Source organism: Symphalangus syndactylus, chromosome 6 (assembly GCF_028878055.3).
Source record: "Symphalangus syndactylus isolate Jambi chromosome 6, NHGRI_mSymSyn1-v2.1_pri, whole genome shotgun sequence".
In the NCBI taxonomy this organism is placed as follows: Eukaryota; Metazoa; Chordata; class Mammalia; order Primates; family Hylobatidae; genus Symphalangus; species Symphalangus syndactylus.
This window is the reverse complement of record NC_072428.2, coordinates 43,895,637-43,923,072: the sequence shown is the minus strand read 5'-3', so window position 1 is coordinate 43,923,072 and position 27,436 is coordinate 43,895,637. Positions and strand designations below refer to the sequence as shown.

The following is a 27,436-nucleotide window of genomic DNA, read 5'->3' as shown; positions in this document are numbered from 1 at the left end:
TCAACTAACTTTAGACATGCATTTTAATAATAGATTTTATCTCTGAATGCATTCTGAGCAACACACCATATAAATGGTGTTTAAGGAATTAATTGATTTCTGCATAATACCTTGGTTTTTACTTTTTTTTTTTTTTAATGTGAAAAGAGAGCTGCAAAGCTCTTGGCAGGGACCCAGAAATGTAATTAACGTAGAGGGCCAAATTTTCAGTTGCCCTTAGGTACTGTTGCCTCATGCTCACGGCAGGTGCAGTGAGGGGAGGGCAGGGAGGAAGGGAATGAGAGTAAGCAGAGAGGAGGAAGCAGCAGCTTTGGTTCATAAAGCAGGAAATGAAGCTAGCAGTTCATTGAGTTTTTCTGTTCCCATTTCAGACTCCAAGAACTTTCCCCTCAGAGCACAGGTAACAGAGGCTTCCTCTTCTGCCTCTTCAACCTCCTCCTCCTCTGCAGATGAAGAATTTGATCCCCAGCTTTACTTGCAGTTAAAGGTAACAACACTTGACCAGCCAAAGAGGGCCTTGGTGGGGCTGCTTACCATCCAGATTTCAGAACCAATGTGGGGTCCAGCTGCAGTGGTTTCCTTAGGAGGATCATGTTTCATTGCATCTGACAGGGTGCTCTCTTTATCTTGAACACCCAAAGAATTATCTTCTTAAAGAAAAACTTTTTTTTCTTTCTCAGATGCAAATTGGGGAGAAAAAAAAGACATATTTACTTGAAACCATTTGGTGACAGCAGCTCTTAAAGTGGGTTTAATATGTGGTCCAACAAGCAAACCATCGAAAACATTACAACAAGCAGATGCATATTTCCCTGGGGGAAGCACAGCTTCATTTAAGAAGCACTAGAGGCAGATTGCATGGAAAATGTTATGTTTATCCTAATCAGAAATATGAAATGAACCATGCAGTTGCATCTAGACATGGATACTCCAAAGATCTCTGCTGTGGAAGGGACAAGCCCCGTGCCAGCTGGGGAGATGGTAGACTTCTTTTCTCAATGAACATTAATGTTTTTGGAGAACTCTTTAAACAACTCTCATATCCATAGATTAAAAAACACAAACATTGTATGTGTTTATAAATGTGTCTGTATGTCACATACACAGAGACAGACGTCCCATAACCAAAGCCCACCATTGTTTTCTTTATCCCCTGAAGCTGGAGCATTTTCACTGAGATGGTAGAGTACTTGGTGGGGTGGGGGTTGGCAGGGGTTATTGAATGGTTGGGCCTAAAATGCTTCCCGGGTAGAAAGAGAAGCAGTTCACTGCTCTGGTAGTGTTTATTTTTTGGAGTAGTGAGGATCTGGGGAGGGAGGAGGAGAACCAAATTTATTTACTTACACTCAACTTTTCCATATCTGGCATTAGGAGATTTGACATCATCTCAAGTCACTCTGGGGTTCCAACTCCCCATGGCCCAACTTGGAGCAAGGCAGGAGGGGTCTGGGAGGTGTGGTATGGGAAGGGGAGGAGAGAAGAAGGGAGAGGGAGGGAGAAAAGAGAGAGACAGAGAGTTGAGGGAGAAAGATGTATGAATTTCTCATTTCTAACAATGGTGTCCCTGATTAATTCAGTATTCAACACAAATGAATTCTGTGTGTGTTGTGTTGATTTCTGTGGTTTTCTTACTGCCCCTCTCATCCCCTTGAATGACCCTGAGTTAATTCTATATTCAAATTAGGTAGAGATCCCAGCATCAGCCATCTTGACACTCATGGAGAATAAAAGGACAGAAAGGCCCAAACATATTGAAATAGCAAGACGATGGTATCTAGGACCAGTCTCACAAATAGCTCCGTGTTCTCCTGCTGGCCCAGAACACAGCCTGCCATCACATCAGCTTGCAAGGTGGTAAAGCATGCCCGCTTCACCTGGCTTCTGACATGGCCCACTCTTACACGAAGGGAAGCTGGCAAGAAAATTTCTTTTTTCCAAGCTCTCGAGGGCTCACACTGAAGGAATGAGAGGAGGTTTTCATCCTCTGGTTTCTTTGTCTCTTCTGTCCCATGCAGATGTGTCCTCAGCCAGGTGGCACGGAGCCCGTGACAGCTCAAATGAACCTTTGCACAGGAAACTGGAGGCAGGATGTGTCCTCTTGGCCTCTTCCCTTTGCTTCACCCTTGTTCCCCACTGCCTCTCCTCCCACACTACCATCCAGATCTAAGAGTCTAAGGCAGGAAGAGACGCAGCAGCTTGTCTTTGATTCTGCCAAGTTTCTGCATCTTTTCTTCCACAGCCCTTAGCGTCTTTCCCTCTCTGCATCATCACCATCAGTGAGGATATAAGAACTGTGCCTTGTATATGTAAGGCTGTGTGAGTGTTTATTAATGAAGCATCCTTCTTTTCTGTATCAGCAACTTTTTAATAAAAGGCAATAAATGACTTTCTTTCCTCCTCTAGGTTCTGTTTTGCTGACTGGATAAAGCAGTCAGAGTTTGATAGCTTTGCTGCTGGGAAGCGCTAAGACCACATGATGCTGTTGAGGCAATTCTCCCCACCTTTTGCCTGGGAATTGCATTCAGTGGTCTTCATTTAGGGGGAACATTGGCATTTCTTTTTCATAGTCCCACTTTAGAGTAGGTCCTTGTTGTGTCTAAATGGTATTTGGCACAAGGAAAGGCAGTATAGACCAAATGAAATGTGGATACTAGATTCAGGCTACCTGTGCCTGACTCCTGGCTCTGCCTAGTAATAATTGCATCATCTTGTATAAGTTAATTTCCTCTCTGAGTTTTTACTTCCTTACCCATAAAGTAAGTGCAATTTGAGGAATAAATGGGATGATACATGTGAAATAATTAGTATAGTATCTGGCATATAGCATTTGATAAATGAGAGGATTTATTACATAGGTTAGTGTAATGGAAGCTCAAGGGGCACTTGTTAATAAATGAACTGACTCCATATAGACTAAGTTAGACAATCTCTGGATGACAGTTACCATTGATCCCCACTACCTCTTCCCTAGAGCCTTTCCAGAAAGATCCTAGCTGTCCCATGAAGAATCCCCCATGCAAAAGGTCTGGAATCCCCATTCAGAGTGATTGACAGTCAATCTGGTAGTCATCTCATGGAAACAGAGATGATATGATATGGAATAAGTTGAGTTCTGAGAGTAAAATTTTCTTCCAAGGATGAAGAAGATCTTTAGGATTTCAGGTCCTAAGGAAAATTCCAGAAGAATAGCCTGTAGGCACCAAGCTAGCTACAACAATTCTTAAATTTCATATTTATTTATTCCAGCATTAAAAAGAAATGTCTAGCATGCTCTAATCCTCATCCTAGTATACAGAAAGTTGACGTGTGTGCTCAGAGAAGGCAAACAGAGTAAAAATAGCCCAATTTGAACATTTATTTTGTAGATACAGAATGTCTGTGTGTGTATGTGTGTGTATGTATAATATATACTCCTACACACAAAAATCATAATAGATTTTAGTAAAAAATGATGATCATGCTAATTTAAAATATAATAATATAGGAATGCTATAAAAATCATGCTATTAGTATTTACTGAGTGTTCATCCCATGTCTCTTTCAGGTATTCTACAAAAGGCTTAGCCTTATTATTTCATTTAGTCCTTAGTGTATCCCTACAAAGTAGGCACTAAATTCTTCTCATTACTCTAAAGAGAGCACTGAAGTTCAGAATGTTGTGTGACATTCTGAAGCTCACACAGCTCAGCTGGGATTGGATGCCAGCTTTGCCTGTCTTGTGGGCCCAGTGCTCAACCGTTAGTCTCTGCTATTTCTCCCATTTATAAGTGTCTCCTGAACTTTCCAGTATGTGGAATTAACCACACCATCACTTCTTTTTTCTCTTGTGTCTAAAACCTGGAAGTGATACTATCAAGATCTAGACTTCTACTTTATATGCATCAATTTAAATTTTTTTTTAACAAGCACAGGTACACACACAACCCAGTGACAGTAATGCTATAATTGTATAAACAAAGTGAGGTTGGGAAGAGAAGCAATCTCATGCTTCCCTCAAGCCAAAAAACACTTTCATTGGAATGATACATTTCCCCATTTCCAGGTTTAATTAGCCACTGTAGACTCAACCTAAGCACTATTTAAAGTTGTTAACTGGTTTTCATGTAGTGAGAGAGAGCATGTGTGTGTATGTCTGTCTACTTGCCTGCCTGTCTCTCTCTCCCAAGCCCCTCATCCCTGGGCCATATCATAGCACCTCTGTAAAGTATAATTCTTGTACCATTCCTTCTCTCAGCTGAACCCAGACAGTATTCTATTATAGCAATTCCCAGCTACAGACCTACACATACACTCCCTCCCAATACACACATAGCAGCTTCCCAATCCAGAACCGACTAGCGAAATGTGGCTACTTAAATTTACATTTAAATTCATTAAAATTGAAGAAAATTTAAAATTCAATTTCTAATCCACACTCACTTCAAGTGTCCACTAGCCACATGGGGCTAGTGGCTTCCATATTTTAGACAGCACAGCTATAGGTTATTTCTATCATTGCAGAGAGTTCTACCGGATGTCATTATTTTAGAAGGTAAACAGTGGCTAGGAATCATTAGTTGGAGATGGCAGAGGCCTGTAATGATATTTTGTAAATTTCAACCCCATTTTTCTCCGACATAATTTTTTTCTCTATTGGTTTTCATAGGAGAAGAAAACACTTAGAAGAAGAAAGAAGCTAGAAAAAGCAATGAAGCAGTTGGTTAAGCAAGAAGAATTGAAAAGACTCTATAAGGCTCAGGTCAGTAAATAAACTGGAGATGAGTGAGTGGGCCTGGGTCCAGGATCCTGGGACTCTGGATGGGAAAGAGGTTTGAGAGTCTGCATTGTATTAGGGAAAGCAAGCTGGAGAAAGGTCAGTCTTTTTCTCTGAGGGACTGGATTTGTGGCCGTTTTAAAGAGGCTCTGGCTTAGTCTCAGTAGGACTCTGGGTCCTGGAGAGCCCCCGTGTTAATCCGGCCTATTCTCAGCCACCCCTCCATCTGCAGACATGTGAGTCTGGAACAAGAGCCAACGCATGGCCTTGGGAGTCATCCCTGACTGCCACATAGCAGTGACCTTAGTTTTGTGTTCTGTGAGGACACAAACCTTCCACCAGCTCCCTGACAGTGTCTTTACTAAACTGACAGCTATTAAGGGCTGTCTCTATTTCAAGATTAGTTGAAATCATAAGTATCTAGCATTCCAGTACAGATTTCCTGGCCTGATTGCTTACTTCGAACACTTCCGCCCAAGTTGCTCAGCCTCAACTCCATCACAGACAGGAAAATGAAGCAGAAATTCAAGGCATCCTCCATCTCTCTGAGGAACCCAAGCCTAGTCTTGAACAAGAGTGGGGTTTTAGGATACACGGACTTAGAATGACCACTCATGTTAATCCAGTATACCCTCACATCCCTTTCTCCATTTATTCCCTTTATCTGGCTAATAATCCTACACACTATTTCTGATCAGAGTGATGTCATTCAATCCACCTTCTTTTACCCTTCCCTGTGGCTGACTTGGGAGCCACCTCTTACACCTAGTGAATGGGGAAAAGTCACTTCTGTCTACTTGCAACCTCTAAAACAGTTTTCCTTGAAACACTGCAACTTTTCCTTCCAAGAACAAGACAAGTCTTGTGATATTGATTGGCAAACTAGGCAATGCCTCTTCCTTGTATTTTCATCCCAGATGGTTGTGATGAGAGAGGAATTACAATGGCCTTTTGAGTCCTGCTGGCACCCATAGCAGCCCTTTTTAATCTCTGAGACTTTCATCCTTAGTTGTTTTTTGGTTTTTTTTTGGGTTTTTTGAGACAGAGTCTTGCTGTGTCACCCAGGCTGAAGTGCAGTGGTGTGATCTCAGTTCACTGCAACCTCCACCTCCTAGGTTCAAGCGATTCTCTTGCCTCAGCCTCCCGAATAGCTGGGATTACAGATGCCCACTACCATGCCCAGCTAATGTTTGTATTTTTTTTTTTTTTTTAGAGACGGGTTTTCACCATGTTGGCCAGGCTGGTCTCAAACTCCAGAGCTCAAGTGATCCTCCCACCTCAGCTTCCCAAAATGCTGACATTACTGGTGTGAGCCACCATGCCTAGCCTCATTCTTAGTTTCTAAAGAATGACCACTGTATTCGTCTGCTTGGGCTGCCATAACAAAGTACCATGGACTGGATGGCTTAAACAACAGAAACTTATTTTCCTCACGTTGTGGAGCCGAGAAGTCCAAGATCAAGGTGCTGGCAGGTTTGGCACCTGGTGAGACCTCTCTTCCTGGCTTGTAGATAGCTGCCTTCTTCATGTGTCCTCACATGGTCTTTCTGTGAGTTCACGTGAGCAGAGAAAAATATTTTTGGTGTCTTTTCCTCTTATAAGGACATCAGCCACATTGGATTAGGGCCCCAGCCCTCTGACTTCATTTCACCTTGATTACCTCCTTAAAGGTCCTATCTCCAAATATAGTCACATTGGGGGTTAGGGCTTCACATATGCATTTGGGGTGGGACACAATTTAGTCTCTAAGAACCAGATAGCTGTAAATGCACAGTGATCAGTAATAAAGCCATTTAGGTGCTTCCTTTCTTTAGCAATTCTACAGCATGCCAGCAAGAGATGGATTTATAAAGATATAATTGTCTTTAAGGGAGAGACGGGAAGAGGGCATGAAATTACAAATAGTTTTAAGTAGACTTTCCATCTATTTCAGATTTTATGTTGGGACTTAAGCACTCATGGCTGGGACAAGAAGAGCCCAGTGGCTGTGCAGGCCCCGCCCCTCCCTGCTTGGGTCCTTTTCCAGGGTTGGAGGGGCCTCGGCTGCTGTACTTGTGATTCCAGGGGAGATTTAGAAAGACGTGGGGTTAAGGAAGAAGGGGAGTGAGACAGAGTAAAGTAAAACAGAGGAGGAACACAGGCATTCTGCCTGCCCAAACAACTGAAAGTTCCTTGAATATACCTGTTCTGCCAGGTACAAAGTCTGTTCTGCCAAGGGATGTGCCTTTTGACAGCAGGGTATTTGAAAGCAGAGAAAATGGATGGGGATGAACAAAATTTATATAGGAATGGCTTTTCTCTAACTTTCCTTTCTAATATACACAAGAGATTAATAGTTAGTAAGGAAAGTAAATACGTAAATGCAAACACAGTCATGACCCCAGACCTTAATAGGTGTCTATAATGAACGTAAGGAGAGTATGATGTCATCCCCTAATGAGTTAAACATCCTGTGTCTCGCCTTAATAACCTGCTAGTAACAAAGCCACAGTACACTTCCACAATGAAGGAATGCTGGGCATCTGCCCATGGTGCAATGAAAGAACAGGTACAATTTGTAGCTAAGGACAAGAGCAGGACAATCTAAAACAGGAGCATGAAACCCGGGAGCTGGCCTAGTTCTCTTGCTCCAGATTGACTCCTTGGGAGGTACAGGCTGTTTCTTCTTGGGGAAAATAGATTATGCAAGTACTGCGTTTACCCCTGGACCCCCTACCCTACTCTGAACAGTGGCTGCAGCTCCAATCATTATGCCACAGCCATAGTCAGAGGCTGTGGGCTCCAAGGAGTCCAGGAGCCATGGTGACTGCTCACTCACCCAACAGCCTCTATCTTGGAGGACATCTGTGATTGGCCTTGTCTAAGGGGACTGTTTTAATGTCTACTTAGGGGCCAATTGAACATACACACAGATTCCTTGCTTTATGTTGCATGCTAAGGAAGGGAAACATCAGGGTGTAGTTGTCTGGGAATTCAGAGGTCCTTGCCTAGTTATTCAAGGCAGGACCATCGCAAGTGAAAGGGCCTCTTTCTCCTGGGAAGTAAGTGACAGAATCGGCCCCTCTTGGGACTCTATGTGGAAAGTCCTGGTGTGACATCTGATCCTGGTGTTGCAGGCCATCCAGAGGCAGCTGGAGGAGATGGAGGAGCGGCAGAGGGCTTCTGAGATCCAGGGTGTGAGGTTGGAGAAGGCATTGCGAGGAGAAGCAGGTACGGCATCCCAGCAGATCCGGAGCAGTGGGCATGGTCTGAGAATAGTGCTAGTCTAACCATCTGAGGAAAACAGACCTTGTCACCTGCTGGGGATTTGTCAGCATGGACATATGGTGCTAAATCCACAACTGCCGCACACTTTAAACATCAAACTATTGCTTCTAGGCCTTTTGGCCAAGATCAAATGTAAAAATCAAACTAGTGGCCCACTTTGAAATTCCCAGGAGCATTGGTCAGCCCATGGGCCTTCTAACTGGGCTTCTGTTCAGCCCCACCTCTCCACTGGCTAACACGAATGTTCTTTGCAATTCAGGGATTAAGATAAATTCAGGAGAAATATGTGGGTATTGGAGCAGTGTTGGTAGTAATTCAAAACCCAGAGTGAGAGTCAATGTCCTGGTTTTTCCTTTACTACCTGTATGACCTTGGGCCAGTCACGTTATAAACCTTTATACTTTTTCATTTTCTCATCTAAAATGGGGATAATTGTGGTTTTCTCCTTTATAGAACTGATATAAGGATTAAAGAAGAAATTATATTTGATGCTTAAGTTAACACATTGCCTGGCCCAAGGTAAAGCAATAAGTGGTAACTATTCCAGTAATAGCTTCAGATTCTTAGATTCAAACAGAACTCATCTGGTGAAGACCTACTATGCATTAGACATTAAAACACTGGGTCCGTAACAATGAGTATGATGCAGTTTCTACCTTGAGAAGTTTATGGTCCATTGAGAGACACACATAGGTAAAGAGGTAAGCCACAATACAGTATGACAAATGCTGTGATAGAAACAAACATTAGGGTACAACGTGAACAGAACCGAGAGGTTCCTAACTGATCTTGGAGTGAGGGGAGCCATCAAGCAAGGCTTCTGGGAAGGGGTGATCTATAAGATGAGAACCAGAGGAGGAACAAGAGTTAACCAGTGAAGAGGAGATTGTTCTGGCAGAAGGAACAGCAGCTGTAAAGGTCAAATGTGGAAAGATATGAAATATCTTCACAAATGAGCTAGTGAAGGGTTTTCAGGTAAGGAATGGCTTAAAGAAACCTACGTTTTCGGAAATCTTCCAGTAGGGGTGTGGCTCACCAATTGGGAGGCCCTAAGAGTTTGTTGGGGGTATTGTCTCTTTAGTTTTATAATGTGATGTCTTCAGCCTTCAGCATTTGGGATATAAAAGGTGAAAAACTGAGCACTGAAATAATGTGCAATAATATAAACAACAGGTTACTTGTTACTTAACAAGTGAAACATTAGGATTTCAATTCTTTAAAAGTCCAGTTACATGACAGCGATGACACTAGCAGGTGCAGACCCAGATTTCCTGAGGCCTGGAGTTCCTGCAAAGTCATGCATTTAAAATTGTGAGGGCTGCTTCCAGAACCTTGCAAGGACCCATCCAAGTAAGGGGTCCTGAGGTTTCAGTTTCATTCACTGCATGGTTAATTTAGCACTAGATTTCAGGGAAATGCTAGAGTCGGACTTTACCTCTTCTGTGCTTCAGTTTTCTTGTTGGTAAATTGGGAGTGCTAACAATACTTGTTACTTGTATTTGCGGTGAGGATTAGCTAAAACAATTTATGTAATATCCGTAGCCGGTGCCTGGCATGGAGCAGATGATTCATCAATACCTGTTGGTTTTTTTTACTAAAATGCACGGGATTTCCTTGCAAAGATGACCCAAATTTGCTCATTAGAAATAGACTTATTACAAATACAAAGCGTTTCTTGCTGCCTGGACTGAGAGTCACTGTCCGTCTCTACAGCTGCTGTGGGACTTTTGGTAGAATGAACTGCCCTTGTTTGGTGCTTGGTCATATTCCCAGTCCAGAAGGCTCTGGTCTTTGTCTTTCACAATCTGCAGATCTCAGTGAGAGCGTTAGAAAGGAAAAGGAAAAACCAGAAAAGCCAGGGTATGCTTCAGCTTGCTGCCAGCAACACAGGCCAAGAGGTGGCATGGTGGGAAGTGGGGAGCTGTGGGTGCCAACAAGCCCTGTGTTCAAATTCTGTTCCACTCCACTTAGGCTGAATAGTCCTGGGAAAATCACTTAACCTCTCTGGCCCTAGATTTTTTATCTGAAAAATGAAGATAATAACCCCCATATTATCAGGTCATTTTGAGAATTAGGAGTGTTGATAGGCAAAGTCTGTACCGGAGTATTGCCTACGTTGTAGGCATTTAGTAAACACTACTCGTATCATTTTACAAAATATTACTAAATATCCACACACATCTTCTTTTAAAGAATTTGTCTAATTTTTGCTGCTTAAAATTTAAATGACAGAAACAAAAATTGTAAAACATCTTCTGAAAATCTTCCTCATCCCCAAATATGAAAAAAAAAAGAAAGAAAAGAAAAGAGAGAGCTATTCTGAGTTATAGCAAAAGAAATCTGGCCAGCTTGTGATGTTTCAGAGGTGTGCCAAGCCAGCCAGAAGATGGATTCCATTCATTCCCTTTATATCCTTGGTAATTTAATTCCCCTGTTAAGTTTATGGGCCTTTTTCCCTTGATTGTCCTTGTGTGGGTGACAGATGCAGATCAACAAGGGGCTGGAGACTAAAAGAGTCAAGTCAGGAGAGTGGCCTCAAAAGCAACCAGATAGAAGTTTTGCAGACCAGCCACCAAAATTAATATACTCTAACTTGTAATAACATTTGTGCAATAATAATATTCCTTGGTGGTTTAATATTCTCTATTCAGTTCCTTTAAGAGATTGCCCTGTTGCTTAATGAATGACCAATGCTTATTAGGTTAAGTTGTATTTGAGCTGGCCTGTGCTGCTCCGGTTCAAGTGATTTAATGGGAATTATTTAATAGGTATTATTAGGATAATTAGAAAATGATCACAGTTAGGCAATAATATTGAGCTATAAAGGTTGTGAATAACCAAATTTAGAGACAGACCTGAAAACATGAGTAGTCTGCGACAGTTATGCAAGGCTCCTCTGATAATTATGTAGGCAGCCTGAAAGGGGCTTTTGTTCTGGGAGTTATTCATTAGGCGGGCATTGAATTAGAGGAACATGCGGGGGTGCGGGATGGAGGGCAATGATGGCTGATGAGCAAAATGAGGCTTTGATGAGCTCCTCATTGTCGTGACAACAATTCCTGCTTTCTTTTTTTCCAGCAGTCAGAAATAAGCTCTCCCGCCCTCGGGAAGGGTTTTTCCTCATTTTGTCAAGGAAAGGGAAACAAAGGAAAACAAAAATCTAATAATCCACCCCAGATGACAAATCATTATGTTTTGCAGGACGTGGAGAGAGAGAGAGACAGAGAGAGAGAGAGAGAGAGAGAATGTGTGTGTGTGTGTGTGTGTGTGTGTGTGTGTGTGTGTGTGAGTGATGTCTTTGACAGAGGGAAGAGAGTCCCCTCTTGGTCCTAGCTGCCCAGGTGAAGGACCAGGATATGCAGTAACCTGATTCCTGGGGGCTCTACCACCTTCTGGAAAGAGGCCAAGCCCAGCTCTGCAGCCACTTAGACTCTTCTTGGTTGAGGCACTATTTGTTACCTACTGGCTTGTTGCTTGTCAATATGATGATCAATGTTACATACTAGGGGCATGGAATACCCCAATCTAGCAAGAGACCACCATTCAAATTTAAATGGTCTGAGGCCGGGCGCGGTGGCTCACGCTTGTTATCCCAGCACTTTGGGAGGCCGAGGCGGGCGGATCACGAGGTCAGGAGATCGAGACCACAGTGAAACCCCGTCTCTACTAAAAATACAAAAAAATCAGCCGGGCGTGGTGGCGGGCGCCTGTAGTCCCAGCTACTCGGAGAGGCTGAGGCAGGAGAATGGCGTGAACCCAGGAGGCGGAGCTTGCAGTGAGCCGAGATTGCGCCACTGCACTCCAGCCTGGGCGACAGAGCGAGACTCCGTCTCAAAAAAAAAAAAAAAAAAATTTAAATGGTCTGGATAACACAATCTGGGCTTTCTTTCAATACCTGGAATCTGATGAAAACTGAGTAACTTCGAAGGAGAAAGGATTTCTCCCCAGGGGAGGTCAATGAGAATAATTATTCCCTTATAGCTTTACTAGCTTTGGGGAAGATTTACCAGCTAGTCGTCTGCATGGAGTTGCTTGCCTTTTTTGGAGCCAGATGGTTTCTTCTTCCCGGAGATTGAGGGGTTTACCAAGAAAAATTAGGATGCACCAGGTGCCAGCAGGTGGCAGCAGGAGCACACATTATGTGAGAAATGCTAGCGAAAGCCTCCCCAGGACCAGGGAAGTAGCTAGGCTTACACTCCGTGGTTTTCACTGCTGCTGAGGACCTGAGGAATAAAAATTCCTGGATAATGTACAGTGAGGTGTCCTGGACAGAGCACAGGCATTAGAGTCAGACACTCCTGAGTTTGAATCCCAGTGTAGTCTTTATACAATTATTTACTTTTCTGCCAAATTTTCTCGTCTGTAAAATTGAATGAATAATAATACCAACCTCACAGGGGTGGTATGAAGATTAAGTGAAATAATGTTAGCAAAACACCCAAAAAAGGGCCTGAAATAAAATAGATATTCAAAAATATTCCTTCTCTTTTCTTTTATATCCCTATTATTATAAAACACATCCAGCTTTGAAGTCTTATTACTCCTGGCCATTATCTATAAGGTTGGTGTCCTTTTCTAGCAATATCCCATTATATGATGTGACAAAATAATATTGTCTGTGTTTCTGTGTTCATGGCTACCTGCATTTAGAGAGACTCCTTTAGAATCACAGAAGATCTCAACCCTTCCCCTGCTCTGCTGACTTATGAATGCACAGCAACCAGCCATGGTTGGTCAATGACTGGATGGTCAATGACTTCTCAAATTGTATTTATTTGTTTGTTCATCCATTCACATTCATTTGTAACTATACTCCCTACAAGAGATTTAAGTTGGTTTCTATAAATATTTGTAATACATGAATTTTGAATGCCTGGTCCAAACAAGGATCTCAATGAGGACTCATTGTTATCGCTCCCACACCCCTGCCACCACCGCCTCCAAAAAACAGTAATGCAATAAAAGCTGTTCAACAAAGATAGCAGACTATGGGTTTTGAGGCATACCTCTCTGACACTGCCACAATTTGGGAATGGGTTTTAGGAAATAGATATTTTTTTTTTATGGCAGTTTTTATTTTTTTATTTTTATTTTTTATTTTTTTTATTATTAAACTTTAAATTTTAGGGTACATGTGCAGGTTTGTTGCATATGTATCCATGTGCCATGTTGGTGTGCTGCACCCATTAACTCGTCATTTAGCATTAGGTATATCTCCTAATGCTGTCCCTCCCTCCTCCCCCGACCCCACAACAGTCCCCGGAGTGTGATGTTCCCCTTCCTGTGTCCAAGTGTTCTCATTATTCAATTCCCACCTATGGGTGAGAACATGCAGTGTTTGGTTTTTTGTCCTTGCAATAGTTTACTGAGAATGATAGTTTCCAGTTTCATCCATGTCCCTACAAAGGACATGAACTCATCATTTTTTATGGCTGCATAGTATTCCATGGTGTATATGTGCCACATTTTCTTAATCCAGTCTATCGTTGTTGGACATTTGGGTTGGTTCCAACTCTTTGCTATTGTGAATAGTGCCGCAATAAACATACGTGTGCATGTGTCTTTATAGCAGCATGATTTATAGTCCTTTGGGTATATACCCAGTAATGGGATGGCTGGGTCAAATGGTATTTCTAGTTCTAGATCCCTGAGGAATTGCCACACTGACTTCCACAATGGTTGAACTAGTTTACAGTCCCACTAACAGTGTAAAAGTGCTCCTATTTCTCCACATCCTCTCCAGCACCTATTGTTTCCTGGCTTTTTAATGATGGCCATTCTAACTGGTGTGAGATGGTATCTCATTGTGGTTTTGATTTGCATTTCTCTGATGGCCAGTGATGATGAGCATTTTTTCATGTGTTTTTTGGCTGCATAAATGTCTTCTTTTGAGAAGTGTCTATTCATGTCCTTCGCCCACTTTTTGATAGGGTTGTTTGTTTTTTTCTTGTAAATTTGTTTGAGTTCATTGTAGATTCTGGATATTAGCCCTTTGTCAGCTGAGTAGGTTGCGAAAATTTTCTCCCATTTTGTAGGTTGCCTGTTCACTCTGATGGTAGTTTTTTTTGCTACGCAGAAACTCTTTAGTTTAATTAGATCCCATTTGTCAATTTTGGCTTTTGTTGCCATTGCTTTTGGTGTTTTAGACATGAAGTCCTTGCCCATGCCTATGTTCTGAATGGTATTGCCTAGGTTTTCTTCCAAGGTTTTTATGGTTTTATGTCTAACATGTAAGTCTTTAATTCATCTTGAATTAATTTTTGTGTAAGGTGTAAGGAAGGGATCCAGTTTCAGCTTTCTACATATGGCTAGCCAGTTTTCCAAGCACCATTTATTAAATAGGGAATCCTTTTTCCATTGCTTGTTTTTGTCAGGTTTGTCAAAGATCAGATAGTTGTAGATATGCGGCATTATTTCTGAGGGCTCTGTTCTGATCCATTGATCTATGTCTCTGTTGTGGTACCAGTACCATGCTGTTTTGGTTACTGTAGCCTTGTAGTATGGTTTGAAGTCAGGTAGTGTGATGCCTCCAGCTTTGTTCTTTTGGCTTAGGATTGACTTGGTGATGCGGGCTCTTTTTTGGTTCCATATGAACTTTAAAGTAGTTTTTTCCAATTCTGTGAAGAAAGTCATTGGTAGCTTGATGGGGATGGCATTGAATCTATAAATTACCTTGGGCAGTATGGCCATTTTCATTCTTTAGATTTCCTTCCATAACTATTTGTTCTCAAAAGGTACTGGAAGGCAGTGGGTTAAAGGTTGTACTCTTTCATCCATCATTAGACATGCTGGTTGCTGTGCATTCATAAGTCAGCAGAGCAGGGGAAGGGTTGAGATCTTCTGTGATTCTAAAGGAGTCTCTCTAAATACAGGTAGCCATGAACACAGAAACACAGATAATATTATTTTGTCACATAATATAATGGGATATTGTCAGAAAAGGACACCAACCTTATAGATAATGGCCAGGAGTAATAAGACTTCAAAGAGGATGATTAAGCATGCAAGGAACTTGGGTTGTTTGCCACAACTATATAGGTGCAAAAAGTAAACAACAAAATTCAGTACATCAGAGCAAGAGAGTTTCTTATTCATAGCATAGCAAACAGCAGGAACATCAGCACCGTAGCCCAAGTTGCCCTGTCCCCAAGTCCCATGATGTGACATGATGAGCCCAGATGGCACCTGTGCATACAGTGAGTTGTCCCATAGCTAGGGAGCCCCAGGAAAAAGACTCAGCAGCTTTTATAGCAAGAAGTAAATGAGCCACTTCCCCTTTCCCAGGAAGCAAGTAGTTGTGCAGTAGTCACACAGTGGTATCCTGACCCACTTCTCAGAATTCTCTACCTGACTAGTTAGAGGAATGGCTCAGGTTCAGAGGATGGTAGGGCCTTGCAGTTTGGCTCACTCAGCAAAGATGTACAGGGACACTCCTAGTCTATGGAAGACTGGCTCACTCAACAAATACCGACAGTCCACTTGCTCTATATTGACCTCTGTTTCCAGCTTCACTGGCCACTCTGTAGGAAGTCCATGGCCTAATTGCAAGCCAAATATTGAACAAACTTATTAAAAAGAGACTAAAGCTGACCCTCGCAAGTTGTTTTTTAAAAATAAGACAGAAGACAAAAATAAAGAAGAAATGGAAAGGGCAGATGCAACCACAGATACAGCAAAGATTCAAAAAGATAAAAGAATATAACGAACACTTAATCCCATTAATTTTTAAATCTGGCAGTCTAAGGGTGATTTTACAACTATCATATTGAAAAATTAAAGAGGAAAATCTTATGGTCTTTTCAATAGAAGAAGGAAAATCATCTGACACAATTTAACATCCATTTGCTAAAAACTTTTAGCAAAAAAAAAAAAGCAATAGAACAGAATAGAACTTTCTTAATTGAAACATATTTTCCAAAACCATGCAGCAAACATCACTGTGAAATAGAAGCATTTCTTTAAAAATCAGTAATAAAATAATGTTGCCTACTCTTAAGTCTTCTATTTAACTTTGTGCAGGAGATCCCAACCAGTGTGGTAAGACAAGGCAGAGAAAGGCAAGAGGTTTGGAAAGAAAGAAAAAAGAAATTTGTTGTTTCCAGATGCTAGGATTGTCTATATGAAAAAAATCCCAAAATGTACAAGTAAACTATTAAACATAATAAGGACCTAAATAACAGTGACTGGATATAAGCTCAAACTAGAAAAATTAATTGCATTTCAATACCTCAGCATTGAACACCTAGAAAATGAAGTAACAAAGATATCACTCATATTAACACCAAAAATATAAGGTACCTAGGAGTAAATCTAGCAAAAAACATGTACTATCTTATGGAGCCAATTTTAATACTTTGCTGAAAGTCATCAAAGGACCCAAACATAATCTTATATATATGAAAAGTTGATATAAGCCAGCAGTAGCATTAGAGATCGCAGGAAGTAAGTGATTCTGAGACAATTGGTTTCCATAGAGGAAAAAACGAAATTGAGTCTTGTTTCATACCATACAAACAAATCAATTCCATAAAGATTAAGGACTTTAATGTGAAAATTGAAACTTGAGATGTTAAGAAGAATCTTTTTTTGATCTCAAGTTGTTAGTCAATAGATGCGATAAAGGAAATGAAAAGCCACTCATTTGGAAAATATACAGTCACACTCTGTTATCCACAGAGGATTTGTTCCAGAACCCCTGAAGGTACCAAAATTTGAGGATGCTCAAGTCCCTGATATAAAATGGTGTAGTCACTGCGTATAACCTATGCACGTCCTTTCGCATACTTGAAATCATCTCTAGATTACTTATGATACTGAATACAATGTAAATGTTGTGTAAATAATTGTTATACCATATTGTTTAGGGAATAATGACAAGAAAAAAAAAAGTCTGTGTATGTTCAGTACAGACACAACCATCCTTTTTTTTCCCAGAATATTTTCAATCCATAATTGGTTGAATCTGAGGATGTAGAGCCCTCAGATACAGACGGTCAACCATGTTTGCAAAAAAAAATAAGCAAAAAAGAATCAGCATTCTAGAATATTCCCACTCTTACAAATCAGTAAGAAATAGGCAAACAACCCAATATATATAAATATAGACAAATGACATAAATATGTTCTTCACAGAAGAATACTAAATGTCCAATAAACCTATGAAAAAGACAGGAAAATACAAATAATTCAGACTACGGTAAGAAACTATTGAAAACTATTAAATTATTAGAACTTTAAAAATCTGATAATACTAACTATTTGGCAAGGGTGAGGGACAAGGGGCACTCTTATTCAATGTTAGTGGGAACATAAATTGTCACAACACTTTGGAAGACAATTTGGCTTTAGGCTGTAAAGTTGAATATGTGCATACCCTACAATTTAAGAATTTCATTCCTAATATATACTCCAGAGAAACTCTTACCCACATGGCCAAAAAGACACATACAAGAATGCTCATAACAGCATCACTCATAATAGCCGAACTCTAAGAACAACTCAGATATCCATTAACAGGAAAATGGATAATTTGTGGTATAGTCATACAACTGAATATTATATATATATTATATATACAGCAGTGAAAATGAATCAGTCACATGGATGCATTTTTACAACATAATTTTTAATTTAAAACAAGCAAGTTGTAGAAGAATACATACAGTATAATACAATTTCAATAAAGCCCAAAGTCAAGAAAAACTAATTTTTTTGTTTCTAAAAAATATACAGTTTACTGTAATCCCAGCTTCTCGGGGGGCTGAGGCAGGAGAATCACTTGAACCCGGGAGGCGGAGGTTGTGGTGAGCCGAGATCGTGCCATTGCACTCCAGCCTGGGCAACAAGAGCAAAACTCCGTCTCAAAAAAAAAAAAAAAAAATATATATATATATATATATATATGTATATATATACAGTTTAAAACAAAACAAAAAGTAATTTAAAAGGGAAAGATTAGAATTTTTGTTTTTCAGCTGCATGCTCTGACTCCCAGAACAGAATTGTGAGCTAGCTACTAGCATCCTGGGCTTGTCAAGACTGAATCAGGCTAGATCCACAGCACAGCTTTCTGGATTATCATCATTCTATGTAAAGAGCCTGTGGGAGGCAGACGTACCCAGAGCTCCACATATGAAGGTTGGTAGAGACTTGAATGAAACAGGTCTGTGCATGAGCTCCAGAGTGGAGTGCTGACCAGAGACCAGAGAACAAAAGGCAGGGACCGAAACCCAGCCAGTCCAGGGGAGAGGCCCTGCACAGTGCTCTTGAGAGTTCCTGCTCCACTTTCTCTAAAGCCCCTTGAAGGCCCCTAGATCATCAGTGAGGATGAAGACTACATCAACAAAATTGGAGCGAACACTGAGTTAGGACTTCTCACAGATTCTAAGGAGGTACAAAATCACATCAAAAGAGATAGATAGTTATGAACGGCAAAACAAGACCCAACTTGGAAAAAAAACACACACCAATACATAATCAGAGAAGCCTTCAGCATTACCTACAAAAAACAATGGTTAAAAACAAACAAAAAAACAAAAAAAAAGACATGAGTTTAAAGAATAAATAGATCACTTTTTTTCTCTACTACTATCCATTCCAAAAAATGTTATTGGCCCGGCGCAGTGGCTCACACCTCTAATCCCAGCACTTTGGGAGGCCAAGACAGGCGGATCACCTGAGGTCAGGAGTTCAAGACCAGCCTGGCCAACATGGCAAAACCCCATCTCTACTAAAAATATAAAAATTAGCCGAGCATGGTGGCGCATGCCTGTAGTCCCAGCTACTTGGGAGGCTGAGGCAAAAGAATTGCTTGAACCCGGGAGGTGAAGTTTGTGGTGAGCCAAAATTGCCCCACTGCACTCTAGCCTGGGCATCAGAGCAGGACTCTGTCTCAAAAAAAGAAAAGAAAAGAAAAAAGTTATTGACCTTCACATGCCAGTCACCATAGGGTAAGTAGGGACTAAGATTTACCAGCCTTGGTGGTTGGAAGTAACATAGTGTGCTTTGCGATTTTAAGAGTACTCTTGGGCAAAAGTGAGTCAATATAAATGACTCTATTAATAAAAAGTCATTTTGTGTTGGGTTTTGATCATTTCACCTCAGCAAGTGGGATACTTACATTTTGCACAGGAAAAGGCATGAGATGAGGACACAGGAGCAATTGAAGAGCAGTTGACAGTGGACCCAGGCAGAGGGTGAGAGGAAGAAAGGGCTGGAGAACTGGGCCATTCTATTCACAGCCAGAGGGTGCTTGCCTTTTGGCTGCACCATTGCAGCTGCATCCTGGTTCCTAGCTGGTCATAAGAGTCCCAGCCGTGCCCTGAAAGGGCTTTCCATGCACCAGCAGCTATGGGACCATATGGAGATGTGGATAAGCAGACCATCGCATAGGTACCAGGTGCTTGTGTCTTCCCAAGAAGCGCGGATGATCCACACAGCCACATGACCTTTTCATTTACATGAGGCCAAAAGAAATTATTATTTATGAGTTTTTGTTAACTTCACGTTAAGTTACAAAATAAAGTTTAGCCATGTATAATCAAGGCAGGGGTTATACTCTAGCTGAATTCTAAAGGTGAACAGAAAATAATCCGTATTGAAATATAGAACTAGACGTTGGAAGAAATGGCAAGTTAGGAGTAAAATGGTATAGTTTACTGAGTGTTTACTATGTGCCAAGCACAATGCTAAGCATTTGACATGCATCAGCACATTTAATCCAGTTTATAAGGTAGGTATTATCATCACCATCCCCATTTTCCACAGGAGGAGACTCAGGCAGAGACGTGAGGTTACGTGCCCAAAGTCACATGTTTGTAAGTGGCAGAGCAAGGTCTGATTGACTTCAAAGCCCATGCTTCTTTCGCTTTGCTCTATTACATTTATAGTGAGGGGCAATGCTGCCTTCATCAGGACCCACAGGAAGGAATCTGACCGGGAGGGGGCAGGGAGCTGATGGAAATCATAGAGGAGGCTCTTGGGGCATGGTTGGAGTGGAGAGCAAGGCAAGGCTGAATTGGGCACAGTTGCCCTGAACCCAGCACTTTGGGAAGGCAGATTCTCTGGAAACCTCTACTTGATTTCACACCCAAAGATCCCCCAACGTGCTTTTTACTACTGAAGAAAGGGAGACTCTGAAAAATAGGCTGGGCGCCACGGCTCACACCTGTAATCCCAGCACTTTGGGAGGCTGAGGTGGGCAGATCACCTGAGGTCAGTAGTTCAAGACCAGCCTGGCCAACATTATGAAACCCTATCTCTACTAAAAATACAAAAATTAGCTGGGCATGGTGGCAGGTGCTTCTAATCTCAGCTACTCAGGAGGCTGAGGCAGGAGAATTGCTTGAACCCAGGAGGCAGAGGTTGCAGTGAGCCGAGATCATGCCATTGCACTCCAGCCTGGGCGACAAGAGCTTCATCCCATTAAAAAAAAAAAAAAACTGTAGCCAATAAAATTAGAAGTTATTCCACTGAAAAAATAATTAAATTGAGTGATTCTTTTCAACCTGTGTTTGTCAAGTACAGTGTCAAGGGGAATCAGTGTGGCAACACAGGGAACTCTCTAACAGGCCAGATTTTAGGACACATAAGATTGAAAAAAGGACATGTAATCCCGGATAAAAGTCTAGCTAGAACCTGTGGGTATAATGCAGCAAAGAGGCTGAATCTGAAAAACAACAACAAAAAATGCTCTAAAGACAGTAATATAGTGTCTTAAAAGCTGCTTCTTTTGGATTGGGAACAAGGAAGGATAGGCCCAGTGTGTGTGGCAGATGGTACAATGTTAGATGACGAGGAAAGGCAGAATTCTCAGCTCTCAGCTTTTCTGTTTTCTCTATCAAGGAAAAACGATCCTCAATCTAGAAACATTAAACAAATATCTAGAAGGGATTGAATCTAGATAGGTGGAAAAAATGAGATAGCTGTAAGGCCAGGTGAAAGACGGAACATAGAACAGTGTCTTGGATGTAGCATTACTCAATCAGAACTTGCTGAATTAAGCCCCTGCTTTTGAAATATCTTGCACATTTACCGGGCACGATTGCTCACACCTGTAATCCCAGCACTTTGGGAGGCTGAGACGGGTGGATCACTTGAGCCCAGGAGTTCAAGACCAGCCTGGGCAACACAGCGAAACCCCATTCTACTAAAAACACAAAAATTAGCTGGGCATGGTGGCACATACCTGTAATTCCAGCTACTCAGGAGGCTGAAGCAGGAGAATCTCTTGAACCTGGGAGGCAGAGGTTGCAGTGAGCTGAGATCACGCCACTGCACTCCAGCCTGGGGGACAGGGTGAGATTCAGTCTCAAAAAAACAAAACAAAACAAAACAAAAGAAATAGCTTATACATATGACCTCAGTCTTTGAAAACTCATGGAGAATTTTGGAACCAAAAGGCTAGAGGTTTTGGAACACATTTTACGTTTTTCATATGGAAAAGAAACATGAATTATGATCCTTGTCAAAATTCCAGAAACAATTATTATTATTATTATCAATATTTTGAGATGGAGTTTTGCTCCTGTTCCCCAGGTTGGAGTGCGATGGTGCAATCTGGGTTCACTGCAACCTCCACCTCCCAGGTTCAAGCGATTCTCCTATCTCAGCCTCTGAGTAGCTGGGATTACAGGCGCCTACCACTACGCCAAGCTAACTTTTGGTATTTTCAGTAGAGACAGGGTTTCCCTATGTTGGCCAAGCTGGTCTTGAACTCCTGACCCCAGATGATCCGCTCACCTCGGACTTCCAAAGTGCTGGGATTACAGGCGTGAGCCACTGTGCCCAGCCTAGAAATGATTATTAAAGAAATTGTGGACCAGGTGCGGTGGCTCACGCCTGTAATCCCAGCACTTTGGGAGGCCGAGGCGGGCGGATCAGAAGGCAGGAGATGGAGACCATCCTGGCTAACACGGTGAAACCCCGTCCCTACTAAAAAAAAGTACAAAAAACTAGCCTGTAGGTGGCGGGCGCCTGTAGTCCCAGCTACTTGGGAGGCTGAGGCAGGAGAATGGTGTGAACCTGGGAGGTGCAGCTTGCAGTGAGCCGAGATTCTGCCACTGCACTCCAGCCTGGGCAACAGAGTGAGACTCTCGCTCAAAAAAAAAAAAAAAAAAAAGAAAGAAATTGTGAGTATTTAGAAAGAATTTTGAGATTACTAGGAACCACTCGTGTTTAGTGAGAAGCTGTGGAAAAGCAAATGTCATTTCTTTTTCTGGGTGGAGGTGCAAGGTTTGTAGTGCCAATGAACATGACAGACGTTGTGGAGCTTCAGTTCAGGAAATTATTTTGACCTTGGTCATTTCTCTAACAGCCTCATAGACAAGATATAGCAATGTTGGCTGGATGATACCAGTCTGGTGCATATAGAGTCGGCTTCATCTGAAGGCTGAGAAAGTTCCCTTATGATGGGCCAGATGGCTGTCTTCTATGTCCAGTTCCATCTGATATTTTGCTTTCTAATATCACATAAATGTACAAGATGCCCATTTATCAATTCTGCAAAAATCTCAGAGTTAGGAGAAATGTATCAGCTGGATAAAATATTCAAAAGATGTCTCCATAATGGGCCAAATAAGGTGATATTTAACAAGATGCATATAAAGTCTTGAACTGGGTTATGAAAAAGATCAGTTGCACAAGTAGAAGATGAAGGTATCAGACTTAACTACCACCATTGTGGAAAGGCCAGAGTTCATTTACCGGTAAATAAGAGTCCCAGTGAGGGTGCTGCTAAAAAGACTTCTGCAGTCTCTGGGCATACGATGAAGGTGTGAGAGGGTCTTTCCATTTTGGGTTGTTTATGTAGTGTTTAATTATAGACTCTCTTTAAGATATATCTTGGAAAATTAGAGGGTAAGCAGAATAGGCATCCTTCCTAGGACAAAATGACAGATGATCTGGAGGCGCTCTGAAAAGAGCAAACTTAGGGAATTGTGAGATGTGTCCTCAAATATCTAAAGGTCTGTCATGTAAAATATACAGTTACTGTTTTCCATCTTCCTACAGGGAGAAAAACTGGAATCAGTGGCTAGCGGCCAACCCATTGAAGGCCAATAGAAAGAAGTTTTCAGGACTTAAAGTACACAGCCCTGCAGTGGGCTTCCTGGACAGGAGGGAGCTCCCTCATCCCATGGATAATTATAGAGCAGCCACCTGTCAGGGAGGAGTGGAGGGAATTCCTGCACTGGCTCATGGCTGGACCAGATGACCCCGGAGGGTTCTTCTACCATGTGTATTGTGTGATTTCAACAGTGACAGTTCCCATTTATTGAGCTTATACTATGTGCCAGGACTGGGATAAGGGCTTTCTGTGCATAATCCCACTGCAGCTGCATGGCAGATAAAGAGACTGAGGCTTAAGAAGTCTATGATAATTGCTCAAGCCCACACAATGGGAAGTAGAGGAGTGGCATTTTGATCCCAAATTTCAGTTTAAAGTGTACATTCTTAACTTCTATGTTCTATATGATCTCTGGTGTACATACTTCATTCTTTCATCCAATAACAAATGTCTGTGAATGCCTTGTTCTTCCCCTCCTCTCTCTGGCAAACTCTGTCATCCATTTAGACTGAGCGCACCTGCTGTCTCCTCTCTGAGGCTTTCCCTCGCTTTCTCCACACACAATTAATTGCCTGCCTCCTGTGTTCTCACAAGAGGCATGTTGTATTCTATTTGGCTACGTTGGTTTTCCCCAATGGACCATGAGCTCCCAGTTACCTAAAGAGCTGGAACCAGTGTTTACTCTCCCCTGTCTGGCACCACAAACAATGCTTAGAAGATGTTGGCCCTCGATGTTTATGAATTTGGTTGCTCATACTTTCATTCACTCAAGAAACCTAAGAAAGATTAACACCTTATTTCCCTCCCTCCTCCCTCTCTCACTTTAGTCCTTTACACACGACACTTCACACATCATTCTCCTACTGCACCTCCTTTAATGTCCCTTTGTGTTCTACAGCATGAAGTGCAAATGCCTTAGCACTACTCTCTGTGATGAGATCATCATAAAATGCCAGGCCTCCTTGCCCACCCCTCCGTGCCCCTCAGCCCCTCCCAATCTCTGTCTCCACCATATTCTTTCCCATTCCCTCGTCTTTCCTCAAGTTGTTTCCTCATCTTGAAAAATGCCCTCTTCTACCCTCATTATTTCCTCTCAGAAGTGTTACCTGTTCTTCCACCCCAGTCCCTCAGGAAGCCCAGCCTCACACCCTGATCAGGAAAATCCTCCCTCCCCTGTGTGCCCAGAGTGCTTTTTGTTGCTTTATTGTGATTTTTTTCTAATATTCTATTTTATTCTAGCTCTTTGAGTCCATGTGATCCAAAGAGTATCTAATGATATCCTTTTTGGTAGGTACAATGCCTTACTATCTGCAAATCTCTCATGCAATGTAACATTATATATCACTGTATCTCCAGGACCTAAGGCAATACCAACACATAGGAGGTGTCTGATAGATAGGTGTTATTAAGTGAATGAATGAAACAGAAGCCAAGCTCTGCATTCTGGCACCAGTTTGCCCATAAAGTAAATAATTTGGGATATTGCATATACAGTCCACCCTTCTGCATCTGCAAATTGAAAATATTTAGAGAAAAATTAAAATAATACAATAAAAAATAATACAAATAGAAAAACCAATACAGTATGGCAAATACTGACATAGCATTTATATCATATTCAGTATTATAAATAATCTAGAAATTATATAAAATATACTACAGGATGTATAGAGGTTATATGCAAATACAGTCACCTCTTGGTATCTATGTGGGACTGGGTCCAGAACTCCTGTGCAGATACTAAACTGTATGAATGCACAAGACCCTGATATAAAATGACGTAGCAGGCCAGGCATGGTGGCTCACACCTGTAATCCCAACGCTTTGGGAGGCCAAGGCAAGAGGATCACCTGAGGCCAGGAGTTCGAGACCATCCTGGGCAACATGGTGAAACCCCATCTCTACTAAAAATACAAAACTTAGCTACGTGTAGTGGTGCACGCCTGTAGTCCCAGCTACTTAGGAGGCTGAGGCAGGAGAATCACTTGAACCCAGGAGGCAGAGGTTGCAGTGAGCCAAGATCATGCCACTGCACTCCCGACTGGGCAACAGAGCGAGACTCTGTCTCAAAAAAAAAAAAAAAAAAAAAAAAAAGGCATAGTATTTGCATATAACCTATGCACATCTTCCCATATTTTAAAATCATCTCTGGATTACTCATAATACCAAACACAATGCCTACAAATTACTTCACTTGTATGGATTCAACATAGTACTTGAAGTGCAGCAAATATTTCACAAAGTTCCAAATTTTGGAACTTTGTGAAATATTTTTTTCTGAATATGTTTGATCCAGAATTGGTTGAATCCACGGATGAGGAACCCACAGATTCCAAGAGCTAACCATACTATGTCATTATATATCAGGAACTTGAGCACTCATGGATTTTGGTATCCAAGAGGGAGTCCTAGAACTAGTCCTCCATAAATCCTGAGAGATGACTGTAAATCTTTCTGGACTCCAGTTTCATTATCAATAAAAAGGTGGTCCAGGAGACAGGGAGAAAAGGGAACTAACTTTTATGGATTTCTTGCTATGTGCAAGGCAATGAACTAGGCATATTATTTACCTTAAAAGACTACTTTAGCAGGAGGGAAGGAGAAATATACATAGCAGTGAAGACCGTGGGTTTAGGATCAGACACAGTTAATTTCAGGCTCTAGCTCTGCTGCTTACTGTGAACTTGGGCAAGTTTAATCTTTTAAACCTCTATTTCTTCAGTTACCAAGTGGTGATGATAAGTGTATCTACAGATAAGTTTGTTATGAGGATTAAATTAGATGCTGCATATAAGGCACATAGCCCGTCAACTGGCATGTAATCACTACAAAATAAACAGCAGCTCATTATTACTGTATTGCCTGTGTGTCTTATTATTTCAGTTTAACCAGTGAAGAAGCAGAGGTTCTAAGAAGTTAAGCAACTTGCACAAGGTCACACAAATCTTCTGTCTGCCTTGTTTTCTCCCCTGCATATGGGACCCTCCAGGATAAATCCTTCTAGGATGGCCATGAGCTTTGTCATACAGCTTGTGTTCTCCTTTCAGGGTGAAATATTCGAAAGCCACCTTTTAACATTTGAGTACCTAGATATTTAGTATCTAACATTATCTAAGAAGCAGTGCCAGCTTTCTCGTGTTTCTTCTTCTGTTTAATAAAGGTTATAATCTAAGTAATAAGAATATATGGATATAACTTTACCCCCATAAGACACAAAGCTAATAACTTTTTTTTTTTTATTATTTGGCTTTTCTTTGTTCGAAAAATCAAAATGCTAGTCAGCACTCCTCTGTGAACAAATGTGGCGTGAGCTTCCCTGCCCCATGGAAGGAGCCACACGCCACCTGGGCACTCAGTAGGCATTTGATCTGGGGGAGAAAAAGAAGGATATGATGACCAGCACCTAGGGTTGTCCTTGGTGAAGGATGTGATGCATACACATATGTAAGTTTTACAAAGAATATATGAGTAGGCAGCGGGAGGGTCGTTTGTGGTGGGATGTTATCGTGGTTATGTGACCATTGGAACTGGAGTAGTCATGCCCTGTGCCCAAGAAGACCCCCCCACACATGTACCCAGAGCATGCACAGGTGGATTTTATTTGTCATACCCATAACCTGGAGGCACCTACAGGGTGTCAGGGAGCTGCTGCCTGCAAAGCCCTTATCACTACAAACATAACCTGCTAAAGTGGCTCAAAGCAGTTTGATCATGGGGAGAGAAACACCAATCTAACCCATTTGCTGTTGATTTCTTAAGCAGATTCAGGCACACAGGATGAAGCACAGCTTTTGCAGGAATGGTTTAAGCTGGTTCTGGAGAAGAATAAATTAATGCGATATGAGTCGGAGCTCCTAATCATGTAAGTAAGGCAACGCAGATACCAGCGAGTCCTAAAAGCAAAGGGGCAAAGGGGGGTGGCTTACCCTCCGAGGCTGAAGTCTCGGGACTTTTTCTCCTTGCGCATACAGAATAGCGATTGAGGCAAATTGATATTTGACGTCTTGCATATCATGCTGGCATTAGTGCAAAGAATCTTTAGCTGTCTGTTCTCTCTGCAGAGTCCTGTGGCTAAAATAGGTTTCGGGTAATGGGTCTGGAGCTGAAGGTCATTTGGATAAGGCATTTCCAATCCATGCCTGTTCCCTGGGTCCATCTTAAAAGAGGGATCACATACCTGCAATGGGAAGGCTGTGTCTGGCCTCTGAGTGTAAATCTTGGGAAGGACTCAGTGACATATGCCTGACCACTTCCTGTGGCTTTAAGAGAATGAAGGACTGAGATCTGTCTGGCTGTCCTCTCTGAATGCAGTTGCAGCCTCGTCTGGAGATCAAAAAGTGGAGATGGATGTC

General features: G+C 41.7%; 1 protein-coding gene across 1 annotated transcript in view; it reads left to right on the top strand.

Moving 5' to 3' along the window:
- The window catches only part of MICAL2 (microtubule associated monooxygenase, calponin and LIM domain containing 2), a 242,395-nt gene that overhangs the window by 206,468 nt on the left and 8,491 nt on the right, over positions 1–27,436 (top strand). The window contains exons 32-35 of the mRNA XM_055282392.2: positions 372–487; positions 4,646–4,738; positions 7,870–7,963; positions 26,847–26,946. Of these exons, the coding sequence (XP_055138367.1) occupies positions 372–487; positions 4,646–4,738; positions 7,870–7,963; positions 26,847–26,946 (403 nt within the window). The remainder of the gene's footprint in view (positions 1–371; positions 488–4,645; positions 4,739–7,869; positions 7,964–26,846; positions 26,947–27,436) is intronic.